Source organism: Mustela erminea, chromosome 2, assembly GCF_009829155.1.
Source record: "Mustela erminea isolate mMusErm1 chromosome 2, mMusErm1.Pri, whole genome shotgun sequence".
NCBI classification, from domain to species: Eukaryota; Metazoa; Chordata; class Mammalia; order Carnivora; family Mustelidae; genus Mustela; species Mustela erminea.
This window is the reverse complement of record NC_045615.1, coordinates 98,272,315-98,288,914: the sequence shown is the minus strand read 5'-3', so window position 1 is coordinate 98,288,914 and position 16,600 is coordinate 98,272,315. Positions and strand designations below refer to the sequence as shown.

General features: G+C 55.4%; 1 protein-coding gene across 1 annotated transcript in view; it reads left to right on the top strand.

Annotated features, from left to right (window-relative positions):
- Nucleotides 1-16,600, top strand: part of POLN (DNA polymerase nu) — a 155,415-nt gene that overhangs the window by 134,096 nt on the left and 4,719 nt on the right. The window contains exons 19-22 of the mRNA XM_032333603.1: nt 1,994-2,076; nt 8,033-8,164; nt 12,586-12,696; nt 15,163-15,241. Coding sequence (XP_032189494.1) covers nt 1,994-2,076; nt 8,033-8,164; nt 12,586-12,696; nt 15,163-15,241 — 405 coding nt within the window. The remainder of the gene's footprint in view (nt 1-1,993; nt 2,077-8,032; nt 8,165-12,585; nt 12,697-15,162; nt 15,242-16,600) is intronic.

Genomic DNA, 16,600 nt, shown 5'->3' with positions numbered 1-16,600 from the left:
GCTTTGTCAGACAACTCTTGACTCTGGACAGCACTAAGGACAGGTGACCCGCATGCTTGGTTGTGGTTGCCCTGCTCTTAAACACTCACTCCTTCCCTCCCCGCAGCTGCCATCAAAAGGTCTGTCTGACCCCCTTTCACAGATGGTCCCGGGCAAGAAACAAGGAAAATCAGCCCCTGCACGTTTTTCAGCAGTGTCTTTGTTAAGTGAGCTTGGTGACCTGTAGGATTTCCCAAATTAAGGGAGGGAGGAGGGATGGTGACCTAGGAGTTGACATATATTTGTCCTGAGCATGAATGCATGTTGGCTTTTTGCTTCATATCTAAATAAAGCAGTTAATGGTATCAAGCTCAAGGGTGAGATAAACAAGTGGGCAAAATATCTTAACACAGTGGAAACACCCAAAGGATACATTGGTACTTAGAAATCATGTGGTAAAAATTAACAAACTCTCAGACGCCAGTGAACATGGTGAAGTGGGCATCCCTGAGGGTCTGTCCGCCCAGCAGAAACATCAAAAAATCAAGCAAACGCTGCCAGAACCAACTTTGTCAGGACTCTGGAAAGCAGTCAATAGTTGACAGCAACCAAGGAAATGCTGAGTCAAGAAAAAGGCAACTGCAGGCTGTGGGAGAGCTCCGTGGTCTTTGCCCTTAGCGCACCACCGCGCAGGGCCCAGGGCCTGCTTTCAGAGCCCTCATGTGCAGAGCTCTGCGTCTAGTCTGTTCAAACCTGGGGACTGCCCAAAGGACTGACAACGGGCACGGTTTTTCCTAACTCAGAATTCCCTTGGGACAGACAAGCCAGGGCGTTGTGGGAAGGCACCGTGAGGTGGATGGCATGAAACCACTTGTGGTGTGGGATGACAGGCAAGGCAGATACCCGGACGCGGAATGCTTGCAGGGGAATAGCTGGGGAAAGCTTCTGGGGGACCAGGTGTCAGGCGGCCCTGTCAGTGGAGCATCTGACTCTTGATTTCAGCTCAGTTCGTGATTTCTGGGTCGTGGGATTGAGCCCTGCATCAGGCTGCGCACTCAATGGGGAGTCTGCTGGAGATCATGTCTCCCTCTTCCTCTGCCCATCCCACTCGTGTACACACACTCTCTCTCTCTCCCTCTCCCTCCAGAGTAAATAAATAAATCTTAAAAAAAAAAAAACAAAAGAAAAAAACAACTCCCTGGCCCCTTAAAGCTGCCCATGTCCAGGAGGAGGTTGAGAGAGCAGCACGCATGCCCAGGGCAGCTCACACACAGGGAGAAGGCCCAAGAAGACCCCAGACTTGCTTGGGGCTGGTGTCTAGGCCCAGTGCCTGCTGGAAGTGGAGGCTCTGACAGCGCTGCTCACAACCCAAAGCTGAGTGACCCACAAAGATTGGGACAGGTTCCCTTTTCTTTTTCTGTTTCCCTCCTGGATCTGAAGAGCCCACTCAGTCAGCAATCCCTGTGCTCCTGAGCCACATGGCTGCATGGGTGTGGTCAGCAGGAAGGAGAAGCTCCGAGAGCGCCCTCAGGCGGCTCCCACATCTGGCTCTACCCTCTGCAGACTGCACCTTCAGGAGCTTAGAGCAGCAGCCTCAGGGTGGGCTCGCCCACCTGCCCCTCCATCTCTGCAAGGCAAGGCTGAGGCTGCCCGTCTAGCCTTCTCTGCCCACCGCAATGTCCTCAGGGCTCCTGGGCCCAGGGGCCCCAGCACTGGGAGCGGGCTTTCCTCAGGTTGGGTTGTACTCCTTTGGTGAAAGCACTTTTTGTTTTTGGTGTGTGACACGTGGGAGCGTGGCTAGCTTGCAGCAGCCGCTAGGCCTCCAAGTCAGCCTCTGTGCGGAGAACCCATGAGCAAAGGCACAGGTGTTGGACCCCCCTCCCCATGGACAGGTTTGAAATGGTTAAGGGCCTGCAGAGAAAGAGCTGGTGGGTGGTGCGCAGCTTGGACTCCATGGTCCCCTCTGCAGACATGACACTGATGGGCACTGACCACATGCCATGTTTCCACGCAGGAAGGACATTCCCCCAGAGCATGTGACGCATGCAGACAGAGAGCAGACCAAGAAGGTGGTGTACTCAGCGGTCTATGGAGCAGGTAGGCTGCGGGCCGGTCTCAGTGTCACCTGTTGGCCAGATGGAGCTGGTTCTTATCCCATGTCTGTGTTTAAATGTGGCTGTGCCTTAGAGAGATCATTCTTGGCCCCTGGAGCTCACTCTTGTGACTTTCTGAGTGTTGTTTACAAAAGCCTGAGGACATCTGGGATGCACTAGAAACCATTCAGACCACTGACAGCCATCAGCTCCCTGAAAGTCCCACCAGCTGAGAGAACAGAGGCACAGAAGTGAATGGAGACCACAGTTGCCCAGCTGGGAGGGACAGGACAGGGCCAAAGCCTGAGGGTATAGCCCTGCCCCTACCTGATACGGTTGTACTGGGGGGCCATCTTTGGGCTGTGAGATGCTACCTCATCCTGACCCTGACCTCCACCCCACCACCCAGGACCTGAGGCAGAGCTGGCCTTCAGCTCTCTCCCACCGTCCCTCTCTCTCCCTCCAACCTCCTGACCATGGCTTTGTAAATTCTGTTTAAACTCTTTTCTCCCTCTATATCATGCTAAACCAGTGGGATATCACGTCCCCTCAGGACAACAAGGGAGAGGATGAAAAGGGGCTGTGGGCCAGCCAGCCCTCCTGAAGGAAGGGTCCATCTGGCTGTTGGTTGGCCTGTGCCAACCGCCTTCTTTGGATCAGTCCTGTCTGGGCAACAAGGCTCTTGCAAAGTCACTGAGAGCAGAATTCATCTCCCTGCCACGGAGAACCTTTGTTCATTTAAGGAAAGCCAGCAAAAGGTGATCAGCTTCCAGTGCAAGAACATCGGGGCAGACATGTCATCAATTATCTGTCAGACCCACCTTGTACTTCGGCAATGTAACCGTGGTGCTGGGGCATGAGCAACTTGCATACAACAGGTCTGGAATGTGCCTCCAGCCACCCAGCCTGGTTCCCAGCCCAGGCCCTGCACGCTGCTTCCTCTGCTGGACCCCTGTCCACAGAGCTCACCCTCATGCCTTCCTCTTGGCTCTGCTGTCGCCTTCTCAGCCGTCACTGACTGCTGTATCAGTGATCCATTTCCGGGTAACACACTCATGGTCACCCGGCTTCAGTGGGTAGCACGGGCCATGGTCTCACAGGCAGTTCCACCAGGGAGCACGTTAACAGCCCTCAGGCCTTGCCGCGAGGGGCCCCAGTGTAGGCAGAGCCACTGCCTGTGTTCTTCAGAGCCGGCCCTACAGTGCTGCATGCTTCCTAGTGGTCCCAAGTCCGTGTGACCGTCACTGTGCTGCCGCTCAGACGCAGGTCTGCCCACCCCCCAGGGGAGTGTCACTGGAAGGCGTGAAGACCAGGAGGCAGGACCACGGAGGCCACTCAAGAGTCTTTCTGCCGCACACCCCTTTCTAAGCTTGGGTCCCCGGCCCTGTACAGTGCCTGTCTCACCCTCCTCCTCCATGAAGCACCCTGCTTCTCCCGGAGCACTGCGCATTCTCCCAGCCCAAGGAGCCCCGTGAAGCAGGAGCTCTTCTGGCTCTGCCCATGGCCAGGCACATAGCAGGCACACCATAAATACTGCACAAACTCATGAACTGCGTAGTCTTTTGACCCTACTTGTGCATACAATCTGTGTACAGTTTTTGGGAAACAGGCTAAGAAACTGAAAGACTTGAACTCAGTGGGTGAGAGCAGGGTGACTCAGACTCGGCTCAGTCTGGCTCCTCGGCTTGGCCTCCCTCTGCGGTGTTCCAGAACCTTCTGGATCACTGTTGGGGGTGGGGGAGGGGGAGAGCAGCCTGCCACCCAGTTATATTAGATCCCGGTGCCTCGAGTCCTTGATCCAGGCCCTTTGGGCAGAATGTTGCCTCCACTTCCTGGCAGGCAGCCCGGGCTGGAGTCCTAAGTCTGTCCCTCTGGGGTTGGTGACCTTCTGCAGAGACTTCCACCTCCGTGCCCCAGTCACCTCCTAGTCGAGGAGGAGCTGGCTCCTTGCACTGGTGCCTGGCACCAGCCGGCTCTCATCTTTGGCCTCAGCCACTACACTGGCACCCAGACTGGACATCAGGTGACGGGCATTCATGCGCAGGGAAGGGAAGGGGTGGCATGGAGGGGGGGGCTCCACCTTGGCTGGGCGCTCACGGGGGCAGGAGCATACAGGGCCCTCAGCGCAGCTTCACGCTGACGGCAGGATGCACCCAACACCAGTTTGGCACCTTCTGGACCATGCACTCTATTTTTTGCTGGAGAGGAAAGAGCTCCACTTGGTAAATAAGCAGTGAGTCATTAGCCGTGATGTTGGTGAAAAGAGTAATTTGGCTGCTTTTAGCCCGGATGGTGACAGTGTTCCCACCCTGATCCTCTGTTTCTACTATTCCCGCTGTCACTGGCCTGCTCAAGAGAGACTGCCATGCCTCTGCTGCTGTCTGCACAGGGCTGGGTTGTCCTTCCCACGGGCGAAGCCATCGGGTCTCCTGATCTGCTGGGAGCCCTCTGGAAATGCAGCCCAGACGCTTCCCACCAGCTGGCTTTCATGGTTGCAATGAAGTGTTTTCACAGGGGGAGTCTGAAAGGAAGCTGCTGCTCCCAATGCTGGGGGCACCAGCTGGGTCGGCATGATTGGCATGAGGACCATAGTGAGAGACAGCCGAGGAGAAGCAGGACTGTGACGCAAGCAGAGAAGGCGCTCCAGAGGGACTTCACATCTGGGCAGCCCCACTGCAGCCCACAGGCAGGACAGCCTGGTCCCCACAACTCCCCCAGACTCTGCCAGAAGGGCCATCCCTTCCAGAATGGTGGTGACCACAGAGCCACAGTTCCCCAGGGATCTCGCGCAAAGGGGGACCCGCCAGCTCACTGCCCCTCCCTCAGCCACCTGCCAGCTAACAGTGCACACTAGCCCTGTCCTGCTCACAACCCCTCTGAGCCCATCCAGATGCACAGCCTCCAGGAGGTCCCTCCTGACTCCTCCAGTCTTGCCCTGAGCTCCTCCTGCTCCTGGAGTCCGCTTACCCCTTGATTCTCCTCAAGGTGTTCAGCGTTTAAGTTTGCCTCCACGTCCAATCACATTCAATCAGCAGGCACCCCCTGCTCCCGGAGGCTGACATTTATCACCAGAGATGTGCAAGTGGGCCCAGGAGGATGGCACTGAGTGACTAGTGCACGTGCCCCAGAATCTCTGGTGCCAAGGAGGGCCAGGAGAGGCGGGCCAGGCTGCCAGTTCGGAAGGACACAGAGAGTTAGTTGAGTCTGCTCTGATCAGACCAGCCGGCCCCCCGGAGGCCACAGTGTGCCCTGCGCTCATGAGGCCCCAGAGCTGCAGACAGGAGGGAGAAACTATTAGCAATCATGCAAGGACTCATACAATCATACAGTTGGAGAAAAGGGAGTGGGGATCATCTTCCTGAAGTTAACGGTGCAACACAGCAGCCCCTGGTGTAAGGTGTAATCAGCCATCTGTGGGGCAAGGCCCATGGCGCGTCCATCTAGGATTTCAGAGCTGAGGAATGCTGCTGCTGCCCCCAAGGGATGCTTGCTTTCAGGGGGACAAGCCTGCCTGCAATTACAACTCAAAAACCCCAACATGTGAACCAAAGCACGGAGGACAGTTGTGTGAAAGGGACCAGTCTCTGTGAAGCATGAAACACAAGCCCGCATGGCATCAATGGCCATCCTGTCTGGGGGTCTCTGAGTGTGACAGGCCCATGGGGAGGGCTGGGAACAGGGATCAGAGAACCGGCCGGGCCCTCCATCTTTTTCCTAGGCCTTGTCTTCTTCTTTAGCAGTTGCTGCGTTATTTGTTCCTCTGGTACGCAGGCTTTTTCAAATACAGGGCCTCAGCCAATCACTGCCCTTCAGATCTCCCAACATCTCTACGTAATACAGCAAAGGAATCCTTTCTGGGCCACACGTACTGAGGAGGAGAAGTATGACAGGTGTAATGACCAAGTAGGCCCCAGGAGACTCCTCTCTCACAGGTATCAACTATAAATTATGGAAAATATATAATAAAAAACTCCAGAAAGGTACTGAAAAGTGACTTTCAGGAGGAATGGTTCAGGCTGAGTTCCCCTTTTTATAGCTCCTCACCGAAGACAGGCCTCGGTCAGTGTGCTGGGTAACTGACCCTCCAACATAAATGCAGAGTCTCACTTCCCTGAGAAAACAGAAGACAGAGTTTGAAGCAACCAGAGAATCTGGAAAGTGAGGGAGAAATTCCAGAAAAAAGAGAGCCAAAGGAGCCAAAGAACACCAAATTCTGGGTATGAACTCTGCCCAAACCTTTGGTGACCCCTGGGAAGGCTTCAGACTTAACCCAGCTAAGGCTAAAGGGACTGTTCTAAGATTTCAGCTGCTTCCCACTGCAGAGGGACATAGTTCAAAGTTTGACTTCAGCCACATTAACTCCCTCCTTTAAAAGAAAACATCAATACTCCTTAAAAAAATAATAAAAGAATCCAGAGTGTCCACAATATTTCTTTCACAATATCTAGGATTTAATCCCAAATTACTACACATAGGGAGAAATAGAATAATTTGACCCACACTCAAAAGATAGAAGCAAATCCTGAGATGACCCAGATACTGAAATGAGCAGACAAGGATTTTAAAGCCATTATTACAACTATGCCAAAGGAGATAAAGGAAAACATGCCCCTGATGAATGAAAATAAAAGGAAATCTCAGAAAATAGAAAGAACCAAACAGAAATTCTAAAACTGAGAACTACAATGTCGGAAATAAAACACTGATTTGGCTTACCAGTAGATTAGACTTGAGAAAGGACTTAGCTGAGAAGACTCAGGGTCCCTCTGAGCCAGATGGGCCAGAGGGGTCTAACCACCATCTGATTCCTTTCTGAAAGCCAATGGAGGTTTCCACTAGAGTGAAGTAGCAGAGGGGCAGGGATTGGAATGTCCTAGAAACAAAGACTTAGAGACAGATAATTTCAGTGGTCTGTATCATGAAGCTATCACATGGTCTTTAATTAAGCCGTAATAGAGAAATTGGAGTTTTTTTGTTTCTGTCCGAATGACATGGGATAATTTGGCAAGCTTGACGAGAACAAGGACAGAGGGCTCCAAGAGCTCTCTTTGCCAGGAGAGACTCTGGGGAGCACAGCCTTTCCCATTCTCCCTAGCCAAGCAGTGGAAGCAAACATCTGCCCCTTCAATCTCCCAAGATGGGAACCGTTTTTGTCCAGACTCCTGGAAGCATTGGCCAGCTCAGGCTAAAGAGAAGATTGGATCTGAGCTCAGTCAGTCCCTTCAGAGGTGTCCCCTTAACAACCTCTGAGGTAAGGACTAGTGTTCTTGAGTCATAGGTAAAGAAACAGGATTGATCGCAGGTCTCGTAACTTCCCCAAGGCCACACGGAGCCACCCGTGGGTAACAGAGCTGGACTCAGACCCAGGTCTGTGTGGCCTCAGCATCTGCTCCCTGTAGGCTGGGCTGGGCCTCAGGGTACTGTCCTGACCAGAGATCCTGCTCTAAAAAACCTCACAAGAACACCTGCATCCTCCAGGAAACAAATACTGATCTGGACCAGAAGCGTTAGTTTCAAAATGAAGATTTCAAGGAGGCAAGCGCCAGTCCATTTTCTCACAATTTGACAATGAAACTTTCCCTTCCTCTTTTCCTCTGGGCCTTTCTCTGGTGTTGCCCAGTTCTGGAGTCAGCTCTCCCTCTGGACAGGCTGAGAGATATTACTCACTGTTTTACCCACCTGCCTGCCAGCCACTCGGCTAATATCAGTGAGTGAATAGATGTCTAACTGTTACCGGTATAGGCGAAGGGCACTGAGCCCTCAGCCAGAAAGCCAGAGCCAACATCATCCTGACTGATCAGAAGAGACAAGTGGGGCCATTGGGCCCTGAACTCACAGTGTTTTCCAAGGGCCCTTCTGCAGGCTCACTTCTGCGTGTGGTTGCTGCTGCCTAGCAGCTTGGCTGCTGGTCCCCGCAGGTGTGAGCTGGCCCCTGATCTTGAGCATTTCTGTCCACACAGGGAAGGAGCGGCTTGCTGCTTGCCTTGGAGTTACTGTGCAAGAGGCTGCCCTGTTCTTGGAGACTTTTTTGCAGAAGTACAAGAAAATCAAGGACTTTGTCCAAACAACCATTGCCCAGTGCCGCCAGACAGGTAAGCCAGACACAGCCAAAGCACTTGCAGGCCCCTCTTCCCCTCCCTGCTGACCTACGGCCACCCCTGGTCTACTGGCCCTGCTTCCATGGGGGGTGGCAGGCTGATGGGCGGGGACAGGGTGAGCAGAAAATGGGACCCTAGGCTCCAGTGTCAGAAGGGTCCAGAGCCAGGGTCTGCTTGAGGGAATCTCATGTTAGAAAATGTGTCAGAATCTTGTGTCAGAAATCGATGAGCAACTAGAGAAACAGGCCTGCGCCTAGAAGTGAAGAACATATGTTCTTACGAAAAGCACATGGTATATTTACAAAATTTCACCACAACTTGGTCACAAATTTCAAAGAACATCAACTAGCCCAAACTGAGTGACCACAGGGGAATGCAAAGATAGCTCAGATCCAAATGTACGCCCGGCCTTCGGCCTCCTTGGGAACAGATCACACTCCTTCATGATTTAGAGTTAGAAGACGTCCTGAGAACATTATAAACATCTCAGAAATAAATGACAGTGAGAGGATCTCCCATGAAAACTGGGGCATGGCCCCACCGAGCCTTCACTTAGAAGTGCAGGAATCGTTCACTTTTTTTATTATTATTATTTATTTATTTGACAGACAAAGATCACAAGTAAGCAGAGAGGCAGGCAGAGAAAGAGAGAGGAGGAGGAAGCAGACTCCCTGCTGAGCAGAGAGCCCGATGTGGGGCTCGATCCCAGGACCCTGGGATCATGACCCAAGCCAAAGGCAGAGGCTTTAACCCACTGAGCCACCCTGGTGCCCCAGAAGTGCAGGAATAGTTTAAAAGCATATTTTAAAAAGCAGAAAAAGAAATTTGTGAACAGAAATGGGTTGTATTCAACCCTAGATATTTGGAAAAGAGCAGCACAGTGAAATGAAGCAGGGAGAGTTGGCAGGAGCAGGAATTCATGAAGCAGGCCACAGGAAAGCAGGCAACACCAGGTAGAGAGGGGCCTTCGTGCTACTAAGGAAGGAACAGCGGCAGCCCAGTGGGCCAGCCTTCCGAGTGGCTGTGGTGCACTCTCTCAGGCTCCCCTGGGGTCCCTCAGGGTCTGGGCTGTCCCAGCTCTGCCAGGCCCACTGGCCACCTTCTTCTCTGGAGCCCCCGACAGCCCTTCCCCAGGCGCCTTCTGACCGTGCATCCAGCACCAGCCCCAAGGCAGGGCCCCCATGGGCCCTGACTTCATGCAGCGCCCACCTCCCTGCAGCCTTGGTGCAGGGCACAGAAAGCCAGCAACCTGCTCCCACCCCAGCTGGTGTCTAACAGGCCTCAGGCTCCCTGGACCCAGGGCTCGAGCCTCCGCCTAGGACCACCTGCACCCTTACCTACTCGGAAACGTTAGAAGAGGGGTAGAGTGTGGAGTTAGAATCGCTATGGGCAGAGGACAGTGAAGGTGCAGCAGGCTTTCCCTGGCTCTCCATAAAGAAACTTGTGGAATCCTCACTGCAATTCTTACATCGGCAGTCTCCTTGCCCAGTTTACAGACGGAGAAAGTGAGTCACCAAGAGGTTAAGGTAAGTGGCTTCTGAAACTCACACAACTACCAGGTGGCAGCAGGCTGGGACCCACCAGGAGCAGCACCAGCTGGATTCAGCACGCTCCCCTGCATACCTCTGCCTCCCTCCCTCACCCTCAGTTCCTGAAGGACCGTGTGTGGGGCTGTGTGCTCTTCAACACAGCTACTAAACTTCTGGGTAAACACTGTGAAGAAATCTTCAAATGATCATTAAAATTTCTGACACACAGAGGTTGAGGACCAGACAGCATACGAGCTCCTCACTGTCTCTGGGCCACAGCTCAAGAGCCACGATAACCCACGAGTAAGCAAGTACATGCAGATAGTGTCAGAAAGAAGGCATCGTAGGGGTGAGAGGAGCCAGCAGACAGGATTGTAGGGGTGAGAGGAGCCAGCAGACGGCACTGTAGGGGTGAAAGGAGCCAGAAAACGGGATTGTAGGGGCAATAGGAGCCAGCGCAGTGCCAGTGCAGGGAGTGGTGGAGGGAGGCACCTGGAGAGCACCGTGCACCCCGGCCTCGCTGGGGTGAAGTCTGAGCCACCACAGGCCTGGCCAGAAGGGTCTGGAGCAGCGCAGGGGTGCACAGGCAGGCCAGGGCAGCCCAGAGGCCAGAGAAAAGGCCGGTAGGCCCAGACCCTGGGGGGTACACCACCGGCCACAGGAAGAACCCGGGGTTTGTTTTGCATAAATCAGTTCATGAGCATGGGAGAAAGATTGGCAGGGGAGGCCAAAGTGTGAGCTGGAGCCTCGGGAGCCATCTGAAGGCATGGGGCGTCCAGCCAACATCTGAGGAGGACTGGATGGAGAGCGCGGGCAAGAGACGCCGAAGAGACAACAGGGACCGCAGACTCGAGGGTGGCCCGGACCCCCAGGTGTGGAGCTCTCCATGTAGGCATGCCCGCCCTGCTGGGTCTGGAGCAGATGGACCAGGCTACTGTGAGCAGGAGGCCCGGGTCCCTTCCAAGGCCTTGGGGAGAAGCCCTGCCAGGTGTTCATGTGGTCCGCTCCTCTGTGCAGTTGATGAAAGCAAGATGGAGAGGCGGCTCTTCCACCCAGGCTGGGACAGCAGCTGGTCTGGGAGTCCAGCTGAGGGGAAGGGAGGTCGGCGACCCATTTAATTCAGATTCCAGGATGGAGATTGCAGTCTCTCCCTCCGTCCCTGTGTGATTGAGAGCCACTGGCTGTGCTGGCCCAGGAATGGCTTCGAAGAGCATTCCTTCCATCCCCTGGCCCACTTCCTAAGCACAGTGACATGAAGTGAGGGCTGGGGGTCACCTCGCAGTGTGGCCGGGAGCGATGAGCCCAGCCCTGCGAGCACTGGGTGAAGCAGAAGCAAGATTTGGAGTGTGTGGAGGCAGGGACTTCAACTTAGGGCCACACTGAGCTCAGACTTTCCTCCCACAATAAACAACTTGAAAGCTGGACAAATGCACAGGAGAGCTGTTTCAGACACTGGATCATGGGCTATGCCCTCCTCTTTCCATTAGAGCCTCTGAGCAGCCCGAACACATGCAGGAAGGGAGCCCAAGCAGATGATGATGTCTCACTAAGTGAAGGGGATAGGATCAGGATGGGAGACGCACAGAACCAGAGAGCAGGGAGCCCAGTGGAAAAGGCACTGCACCAGTCTGGAGAGGAACACCTCTGGTTTTGAGCACCGGGACACACACACCGAGTGGGGAACCCTACACGATGAAGCAGAGTGATATCTGGAAGCAGTAGACTAGATCGTTTCAGAATCCATACAGTGCTAGCTGTCTGCATTCTGACCTTTGGAGTGGACAGTCCTCATGGGACATCTGCGACGGGCAAGAAAGAGCCAAGAAGAGACCCACCCTAGTCGTGGATCTGAACTGGCCCCGGTTAAAGGCTCCTCCAAACCTACCCCGACAAAGCTTAAACACAGGCCTCAGAGGCAGCAGATGACCTGCTCGTGACGGGCCCACCAAACACCCTTGAAAGGAAGGCAGCAGAGCAGAACTGATGCTCAGCAGCTAAGACACACAGCATGCAGCCTCCAGCCCAGAACCACGAACCACGCAAAGAGGCAGAGACTGAGTAATTCAGGCGGAGGCAAGGGCTCCCCCTGTCCTCACTGCCCATTCTGCTTAGGAGACTTGATGTTACCACCTGGCATGCAGCAGATGCCCCGAACGCTGTCATTTCTGTAATTGTGATGTGCATGGGAAAGTCTTCCCGTCCTCAGACATGTGAGATCCTGATTGTGGATTCAGTCTCACGAGCACCTCAGAGAACACAGGTCTTCATGGTCAGGAACACACTCATCCAGCACAGCATGTTTGTGTCCGTCTTCTTCAGGAGGACCTCGGGCAGGCGGTCAAGCTTCTCAGGTGGTGACCTCAGTGTCCTGAGATGGAGCCCCATATTGGGGTCCACAAAAGAGAAAGAAAAGGACTGCAAAATTATGACACTTCAGGCCCCACAAAACTTGGGTCTACCTTGTGGGAGCAGGGCCGCTCCCTCCTTGAGTAGAAGGTAGACGAATGCTTTCTCCCCATCCTGGCTGCTGCCTGGTCCAGAAGGACTTCTGCACCCGAGCCCCGCAAGTGGCCTTTCATAACCTTTACAAACTGCCCTCCCCTGACCTCTGTTAGCTGTGGCTGCAGCCGGAAGTCAGTGGGGAGAGCCGCCACAAGGCTGCTCTGCTTCCCACCACGAACCCACTCGCCCCCAAGACAGACTGGGCAGCCAGTGAGCAGAGCTCCCCACCGCACTCGGGCTCAGTGCTGCAGTGAGGAGGGGTCCTGCCGGGGCCCCTGGGCCCCAGGTGGAGGAGGCCGTGCCCACAGAGGGTAGGTGAGCACCAGGGTGTTGCACAGCCTGTTTATCTCTGCCTCATGTCCTCTTCTCCCTCACATGACCCAGGCTACGTGGCATCCATCATGGGCAGAAGGAGACTGCTGCCAAGGGTCCACGCACAAGACCAGCAGCTGCGGGCGCAAGCTGAGAGGCAGGCCGTGAACTTCGCGGTGCAAGGTATGCAGAGCCCCTCGGGCCACCTGCCATGGTTTCTCAGGCACCACAGGGCTGAGTGACACCCCTGGATTATCAGGGTGCCAGTCCCTGCTCCTGTGCTCCCTGGCCGTCATGGGGGAGGCCCAAGCAAAATAACGCTTGGCGCTCAGTGGGCACTCAGGACTTGGGGGCTTTTCTGGCAGGCAACACCATCCCGACCTCTGAAGAGGGACCTTAGGCTTTTGGAGTTTCTCTGGCCAGGACAAGAGCGAGATCTGGAACTCAGTCCCTGCACTCTTGGCCTGGGGCTTTCGGTCCTGCCTGTCATGCCTGGCAGGGGTAAGATCTTGCAGCAAGGCCTCCAAGACCCAGCAGGCCTTCCTAGGTCCCACAGTCCTTGGTGGCAGGCAGCTGGGAGGCCCGAGGGCATGCGGTCTTCCCCGGTCATAAAGACTCTTCTGTTGTCTCTAGCCACAGCCACCAGTAGCTCACATCTCTGCATATAGGTGGAGAGGTAAATCGATAATCACAGGCTCCACACACCATGGGGCACAAGCTGTCCAAGGGAGGCCCCAGGCAGCCTGGGAGTCAGGTGTCATCCTGTTGGTGACCCATGGGTCACAGATGGGGACCCGAGACCCCCCAGGGCCCAGACATGAGGCCTGAGGCAGGACATCACCACCTGCCCCCAGAGGGGGGTTCTGCCATAGGAAGGCGGCCAGGGACCCTAGCAGACTGGGAGCAGGCAGCTTGGACTGGGGGCAGGGTGGAGATCCTGTCCCCGTGAGTCCTGCAGAGAGGGGACACAGCAGCCCTGAGTTCAGACTCAGCCCCCCGTGCATTGTGTGGACAGCAGGAGGCCCAGTGGCAGCTGGCAGGACAATTGCTAGGATCGGTCTGGGCTCAGTATAGAATCTTCCTGAAGTCCTGTGGCCCCATGTGACTGGCCAGACAGGAGCTGAGGACGGTGACAGCCCTCACGTCCTGAGATGGCATGTTTGCACATAGGAGGCTGCTATCAGGCCACAGCTGTGTGTCTGTCCACTGGATGTGAGTGAGACATGTGCTCAGTGATGCCAAAGCTGTGTTAGAGCCCTTCCAGGAAGTCCTGCACAGGAGACACCTTTGACTGAGAGGCCAGCCAGGATATCCAGCTACCGTGGATATGGCCTCCCTGCACACGTGTGTCTCTGCTGTTCATCCACGTAACAGAAATCTGTGTGAGCTGAACTAGGTGCCAGGAGCAAGCAGTGGCCAGTGCTGTGAGAAAGTTCAGCCTCTGACCCATCAGCCAACACGACCAGCCGTGACACATCCACCTCCTCTTCCCCACACACCCCTCCCGCCTCCCCCATTCTTGTTTCTCCAGCTCCGTGTCCTTTTCCTGACAATCCACTCCAGGGCAGCCCCCCACCCCACCTGAGACCCCTCACCACCAGCAGGCCGGCCTCAGAGGCCAGACTTCCATGTCCAGCATTCCTGTCACACTCTCAGGAAAGGGACATCCATATTCCGGAGGCTTAGCCATACAGTGGAGGAAGGCAGTCCATGGACTAACAACCTTTACCCCTTGGGGAACCTTGGGAACCATGAAGAGCTAAAGCAATTTCAAACCACAGTGAAATCTGATTTCATGTTTCCCATTCCTGAGACACCTGCTGTGTGTCTGGCATTGGAATGGGCATGTCCCCTACACCGGCCAGCACCTTGCAGAGTGCCCAACACAGCCTCGACCTGTGATTTACCCTCCCCAAACCAAGGAGGTGTTATCATCGCCCCAAGCAATCCACTGGAGAGCCAAGCGCAATGAAGTCCAGCAGCCGCATGGCTGGTCAGTCTATTCGCTGGTGTAGCGGGCAGGATTCTAGATTCTGCAAAAACTGTGAATATGATATCATCCCCATGCTTAGGTCAAGCCACAGGGGAAAGGGGGTTTGCATCCACAGCAGGCCTGACCTCATCAGGCAGGCCCCTGAAAGACCGTGTAGGGGTGAAAGTCAGGGACTCACCGCAGCAGGAGCCCTTCAGGTGGCTGTGAAGAAGCCAACTGCTTGTTGACTGAGGGCCCACGGCAAGGACCGGAGGGCAGCCTCTAGCAGCCGAATGCATAGCGCACAGCTGGCAGCCAGCCGCAACACAGGAACCTTGCTCATTCACGGCACGAAATGAACTTTGCTTATGACCTAGGGTCACTTGGGAGTGGGTCTTCCCTCACTGAACTTCCACATGAGGTCACGGTCAGGTTGCACACTGATCTCTGGCTGTGAGGCCTCGAGCAGAGGACCCAGGCTTATGGACTGGGTTCTTGCTCAGCAGGAACTGTGGGATGGTAGATCTGGGCTGTTTTCACCTGTAGGGCATGGGGTCCTGCATTCCACTGCTTAGAGAATGAAGACAGCCCTGCTCGGCGGAGTGTGCTGGCTGAGACCCTGCTGCAGGGCCCTGGACCTCACATCGTTCGCAAAACAGAGCCCTTTGTCCCCACAGGCTCAGCTGCAGACCTCTGTAAGATGGCCATGATCCGTGTCTTCACTGCCGTGGCTGCTTCCCCTACCCTGACGGCCAGGTCAGTGAGTGAGAGGCCGCTTACCCAGCCTGACCCCTAACCCTGAGACGGGCTCAGGTGGGAGGCCTGTGGTTCTGTGGGTCAACACCGTGGCTGGGCCACGCGCATGTACCTCCCAGGAGCAAAGCAATGCCTTCCACTTCCCATGAACCCCAAGGAGAGGGGGCCCCCAAGCCTGGGTTCCTCTCAGCACTCCCAGGGCAGCGCCTGCCTCCCATCTTGGGCTGAGCGAAGTACCCAGGAGCCAGCTCACAGCCGCTGCAGTAGCAAGGGGCCACCTGCAGGCATGAGGAGGTCTAGCCAGGTTCAGCTGGTGCGGAAATGCATCTCCGTAGGTGTGTGTGAGCACCTGCGGGCTCAGCCCCAGGTCAGGACATAGACACTGCCCTCCACTCCGTCACACACTCCACTCCACCCCCCAGGGCCTATGGCTGCCACCACCTAGTGTGCTGGAGACCCAGCCCGGCCCACAGAGCCACGGGCTACACTGCCTCCGGTCTACAGCTCTATCCAGTTTCTGTCTCTGCCTCCGTGGCCGAGCATCCAGGAGGCTGGGTGACAAGGAGCCCCTGTCCAGCTCTGCTGGCCCAGCCTCACAGCCGCCCGAGGTCCTGGCACCAGTGCAGGTGGCAGGGGGCAGGTTCTGCTCCAGAGCCCTGGGACTCCTTCCTGTCCGCTCCTCTGGAAGTCCCCTAGAGAAGCTAGTGTGTCAGAGCCAGAAGACCTGACCCCTGCTTGGGCACCATGCACTTGTGTTTGCCATGCTAGGGGTGGGCTCCGGGCCAGAGCAGGCCTGTTCTTGCAAATGGGCCCTTCCCAGGTGACAGGGCTGGGTGGCTGCATCTCCAGCTTGTAACCGAGGGTGGGGGGTCACCCGCACAGCGGGACCCTCTCCATCTGAGTTCCTTCTTGGCTTTGATACTGTTCTACTTCTCAAGGCGTGATTTCCATCCTTATCTGAGATCCTTCATCTTTCCTTAAAAAGGCTTCTCCTACTTCACAGATTTCATATTGTTCATTTTGATATTTGAACCTGGGTTCTTTTGGCAATTCCAGCAATTCTGTGCAGAATTTTCAGTGGGCAAAGGCCCCAGCAGAGACTGTGGGTGGTGTCCTAGTGAAGGACTGGGGACAGGACTGTCCCCAAGCCCCACAGAGCTGCCCAAAAGCACCCTCTGCAACCCCTGTCCCAGATACCGCCTCCCACTGACCAACCACCCTCAGGAGGGGGCCTCCGTGGCTGCCAGCCTGGGCCTGGGGAGGAGCGAGGGCGGGCGGGGTCAGATCTGTTGCTCAGTTTCCTGACCCTGCACAGGAGTCTGGGCTGTGTCTCCGGTTTCTGCCGCCACTGGGCAGGGG